Raw genomic sequence first — 5,570 nt, 5'->3', positions numbered from 1 at the left:
TCATGGCACAAACCAAAAAGAACTTAGTAGCTCCTTTTCTGTAGTCTTATGTAAAGTCACCATTTGTTCTACAAATCTCTTTGAATAATTTATATCATATATATATAGAGATTTGGAACAGCAAAAATACTTGTGAGAGAAATTAATGAGTGTATCATACCCTCCTGATAATTTACTTATGAATTTTCTTAGATAAGAAACAGGTGAACTGGCTTCCATTTTTATCACTGCCTGTGTAAGACTGCCTCTGTCCCTCCCCTCACATGCCGTTGGTTAACTCACAGTCAGTATGTCCAGGGGCGTTGCCAGCTAATTGTTCTTATAGCCTGTGAGGTAGGAAGAAAGAAAAATTTGCCAACCAGGCCAGTGACAGAAATGGATTCGAAACATCAGTGTGTGAAGCTGAATGATGGCCACTTCATGCCAGTCCTGGGATTTGGCACCTATGCGTCTGCAGAGGTAATAATAATATTTTTAGTGTTGAGAGTTCAAAGGAGCTAGAGTAAGTGGAAGCTAGAATAAGTGGAAGCTGACCAGGCTGTCAGGCTTGTGTTCCCAAGTTACCTGCATGACTCCCCTTTAAACGACAGTCTTTGTTCTGCAATGCAGTCTTGTCACAGGGTCATCTACTGCTTATTTGGGGCACTGTTTTGTCTTCTGTTTATGCTTATTTCACAGCTTGTCAGAGTCTATAAAACTCAGCAGAAAGAACACGGCCTGCCTGCTCCCTCTCTTGAAGATTGATTGCAATGGGAGTGGTTTCTCTGTTTCTTTGTATAGTTGAACAGATATTTACTTCTTCCAAGAAGTCGCAATTCAGAGGAATATTAATGGCAAAAGTTAGTGGAGATGGGTTGCATGAAATCTGCTGGGAGAGTATCACTGTTCTGATGGGTGGCCTTGAGCACCAAACTGTAATATTAGAGCTGGACTAAAGAGAATTTCCCATGTGCTACTGTCAACTCTGGGAAAATTATCTGAAATGATAAAATATCCTCATTTTAAGAAAAAAAAAATACTAGAACATAACAAAGAAAATTTAAATTCTTTGTCTTTGTTAATATGGGTCAGATTTGTATAAAAATACTGTAACAGAGAAATTTCTTGTTTCTCTGACGAGAAAATTAATGGAATAGATTTTATTTTCTAGACTTAGCTATTTCTACACTGGAGGAAAACTTGTATCTCAAGACTGTCTTCGGAATACAATGTGTGTGAATAGGGACTAGTTATATAAAATTTGAGTCTTGCATTTCTCATCTATAAGATATAAGGATTTACAAAGGGACATTTTGAAGGTCATTGACAGGAGGGGTTTACTTTAATATAAATTGGCACGGAGAGGAAGTAAAGATGAGAACACCACTGAAGTTCCGGCCTCGGTGAGCCTTTGAGTGCTCGCACAGCAAAGAAATGGTCAAGGATGGTATGAGGAGTGGGCTGTGAGACCCTGTACCTAGTTCCTTGTAATTTCATGGGAAAAAGAAAGCCTCTGAAATACTTTCAAGATGGGAAAATAGTTGGCTTTGTTTCTGCTTTTGTCATTTAAAAGATATACTTTCAAATCTGTATCCACATTTGTTAAATAAGTCAATAATTATAAATTTCACTGCAATCATATGTTTCCTAAAAGAGTTGCCTTGAATTTATGGAGCTGAACCCCATTTTGCTAATCACTTACTCCCTGCAGTCTATTTCTTATACAAATCAATATCCTTAGTGTATACATCTCTACTCCTAGTATTTGGTTCTCTCATGCAGACAGAATGGCCAAAGACTGGGTAGAAAAGACTTAACATAATAGACTGCTATCCATAGACAGGCCTGTTTCCAGTATAAACCTGCTGGTATCAGATAAGGTGGATTTCTCACTATTTCCTAGCTGATAAGAATGGTGGTTCTACGTAACAGTTTATGTAAACTGCGGAGTTTCTGTGCACCTGCTTTCTTTTGGGGACTGGAAGTGTTGCGTCTGCTAGGCAGAGTGAGTCAACGTAAGCAGTCCCAGACAAAATCTTATTAATGGAGTATGTAGAGAGCATCTCTTGTCGACAACAGTTCACATACATTGAAAAAATATGATGCTGGATAAAGTCAGTGCGTTCTGTGCAGCAATAGGGTGGGAGAGGAATCGCAGGAGCTTACACTGCATTCCTTCATAATTCCTTCCATGTGGCTATTTCCTCATGTTAATTTCATCATACTAAAAATAATTAAGATTATATCTATAACTAGAGGTTGCGGCCTGTTAATTTTGCCAAAAAAATCACGGAACCTGAAGTTGTTTTAGGGATACTTCTAAGCTAGTGGTCAAGCAGTGATTTTCTGGGACTGCAGAAGTTCCTGCTATGCCCAACTGTTATTACTAACCAGGAAAGACCCAGACAGACTGGGATGGGCTTATGATTCCATCCATAGAACTCATCCAAGAAAGGAGGAAAAGGTGATTTTTGTAAACGTTACTGCTTGTGCCTGAACTAACTCTCAGGCACATCAGTCAGAAAATACTACCTTTGGTTGCTCCCCTAGGTTCCTAAAGATAAAGCTCTAGAGGTCACCAAACTGGCGATAGAAGTTGGGTTCCGCCATGTTGATTGTGCATATGCTTACAATAATGAGGAGCAGGTTGGACTGGCCATCCGAAGCAAGATTGCAGACGGCAGTGTGAAGAGAGAAGACGTCTTCTACACTTCAAAGGTACTGTGCCTATGATGAGCATGTGTTCACATGTGTTTAATGTGTTTGTGTGAAGATGACAATTCTATGACTGAATCAGTAGTTGTGGGTGACTTTTGCTTCTGGGTTCAAATTTATTCACACACATTCACATATTAAAACTGAAATCAAACTCAGGAAATGATGATCACTTTTCATTATGACTGCGTTCCAATTTATGATCTGAAAGTCCCTTTACTTTTTTGAGCACCAGCTGCCATCAGAGTGATTTGACATGCGGTACAGAATCACAGAGAATGATAATCATGCTATGGTTTTTCTTATCCCCTGGGTAATTTTCTAAGATTTCTTATTATTCTCTCAACTGCTATCTTTATCAGTGAGATAGAAAGCAATATAAGAATGCTGTGGGAGTATTAAATAATAGATACTTAAATTGTCCTATTGTGTCCAGCATAATGAACATGTTCGAAACTTGTTTTACCGCCATTTTAGGTTGCTTTAGTTTCTAAGCAACATAAATAGCTATTCTTAAGCATTGGGTTGAATGGATAGAAGAATTAGACTGTTAAAATGAGTTGTAAACTCTACCGAAGATAATTCAGGTAACAGCATGGTTGTTACTTGATACTAACTTTTACATTTTAAGAATTTACTCCTATTATTCAGTAGATGTACAAACTATACATCCAACATATAATAAAGTTCATAAGGATAGATCAGAGCCAAAGGAATCATGAGAAGGAAGAGAATATATTTGCCAGTGGTCGTAAATTTTGAAGTAGTAGGAAAATGTCTAAATATTAGATGGCAGAAACTAATAAGATTTGTTCAATATTCATTCAAAATCACCTCCATTCTTTAACCTCTGCAGCTTTGGTCCACTTTTCATCGACCAGAGTTGGTCCGACCAGCCTTGGAAAACTCACTGAGAAAAGCTCAATTGGACTATGTTGACCTCTATCTCATTCATACTCCAATGTCTCTAAAGGTATGCAGTTTGAGTATGAGCATAAAATTGCACTTCTGCTGTCATTATAAACATTGTTTATATGGATTGTTGAACAGAGCTGTTTCTTAGGAGGATGTAGTGATTATTACATGGAAGAAGAACCGTAAGTATAACACCTAATTTCCTTTCTTTTGAGTAAATTTTGAATCCTACTTCTCTAATGCACACCTACAAGAGAAGAGTACAGCAACCTCAAAGCCTCTTCTTCGAAAACTTGAGGAAATTACAATAGTCTTTTTCAAGGCACTGTCTTAGTTATGGCTTTTGAGTCCATCTCTTGGGATGTTCACAGACACAGAGTTTCATGCGTTGTGATGCCCAACAAAACTGCTGCACATGTGGTACACAATGAGTTTCTACCATCTCTCCCCATTTCAAGCTGAAGCAGATTTGGCAGAAGCCACTATGCATGGTTCTTAAATTAGAAACCCTTCATGTGGACTTGTAAAGCTTTATTATTCTGCTGCCTCTTCTTTCACAGTAGAGTTTGAACCTGTATTTAGCCATGAATTACTGTGTAGTATATAACTTTTGATTTAAAGTTACAGGAAACTACTCAGGCTAGTTAATGCAAAAGAGTTTACTGAGTTATGGGAAGTCAAAGACATGGCTACATTTAAGGATATGAAATAGTCTACAAAAATGTATCATTTGTCTATTCTTATCTCTAAACTCCAACACTTTTATTATGGTTGACCCAAACTTTTTCATTGGTGGTGATTATGGCTTTGGAGCAGTTCAAGGCTCATGGTCATCACCCTAAGAGATCTCCTCTGGGTCTCCCAACTTCTGCTGACCCTGTGTGATTCACAGTCCTGCCCATACACTATCAAATCTTCAGTTGGTCTGATAATCCCACCAGGTACAAGAGTACTATCCATTATTTTTGGATATCAAGGTATCAAAGAGAGGTACTTCAGCAGAGCAAATTATAAGGGCAGAATAAAGTGACATAAGTCAACTATGAAACTCGATTAAGACCTAGAAAATGGTCCTTTTCCATACATATAACATTTGTAAGAGATTAGAGGAAGCTTGTCTCCTGAATACATTCCTTACACCTTCATATGTAAAACACATAGCACCCATCACTTTCTGGAGCATTGTACCACCTGTCTCATGGAGGATGAGTGTCCTTAAAGGTACCTGGGATCACAGCTATGGGTGTGGAAATTAATCTGTGACATCATTAAAATGACTGCTTCTATTTCAGCCAGGTGAGGAACTTGCACCAACAGATGAAAATGGAAAACTAATATTTGACATAGTGGATCTCTGTACCACTTGGGAGGTGAGTGCTTGGCGGAGAGGACACAGAGAAGGAAGACAAAAAGAGAAAGTCTGTTTCCCAGATTCAATAGGAGTGAATGGAATATGCACCATTAGATCTAGAAATTCAGAAACTACACGAGTAGTTTTGGTGAGATGAAGGGAAAAACACATGAGAGGAATGTTTAGAGAGTGGGGCACAAGACTTGGGGGAAAGGAGAACAGGAATCTCTTTCCTTGCCTGTGCATTAGTCTATCCAGTTTCCTAAGGAAGAGATAGAAATTCTTACTCTTGCTGCCGCTATCTTCTTCCCCTATTTGCTATTTGCATTTTTCTCTTCTTGACAATCACTGCTAGCTATTTTCATTGTCATATTTTGAAAGTTGTTGTTCTCACACTTCTGTCTTGCATTTATCGTGATAAGCCAACTGCACAAATAATTCCTCACAACCCCTTTCTCCTCAGGCCATGGAGAAGTGTAAGGATGCAGGTTTGGCCAAGTCCATCGGGGTGTCAAACTTCAACCGCAGGCAACTGGAGATGATCCTCAACAAGCCAGGACTCAAGTACAAGCCCGTCTGCAACCAGGTGAGCTCCCTTGGCCTCCTCTCC

The 5,570-nt window shown here is 38.8% G+C and overlaps 1 protein-coding gene across 2 annotated transcripts in view; it reads left to right on the top strand.

The window, feature by feature from the left end:
- Window positions 1-374: 374 nt before the first annotated feature.
- LOC105535734 (aldo-keto reductase family 1 member C3 homolog) overlaps window positions 375-5,570 on the top strand; it is a 169,987-nt gene continuing 164,791 nt past the window's right edge. The window contains exons 1-5 of one of the 2 annotated variants that reach the window (XM_011974936.1): window positions 375-459; window positions 2,530-2,697; window positions 3,551-3,667; window positions 4,902-4,979; window positions 5,424-5,546. In XM_011974936.1, the coding sequence (XP_011830326.1) occupies window positions 376-459; window positions 2,530-2,697; window positions 3,551-3,667; window positions 4,902-4,979; window positions 5,424-5,546 (570 nt within the window). In that variant the 5' untranslated portion in view covers window position 375. Of the gene's footprint in view, window positions 460-2,529; window positions 2,698-3,550; window positions 3,668-3,757; window positions 3,809-4,901; window positions 4,980-5,423; window positions 5,547-5,570 lie in introns of those variants that run through there. The other variant, XM_011974938.1, reaches the window with a different exon arrangement.

The sequence above is a fragment of the Mandrillus leucophaeus genome, unplaced genomic scaffold (assembly GCF_000951045.1).
Source record: "Mandrillus leucophaeus isolate KB7577 unplaced genomic scaffold, Mleu.le_1.0 Scaffold15, whole genome shotgun sequence".
Lineage (NCBI taxonomy): Eukaryota > Metazoa > Chordata > Mammalia > Primates > Cercopithecidae > Mandrillus > Mandrillus leucophaeus.
This window is presented reverse-complemented; position numbering and strand designations above follow the sequence as displayed.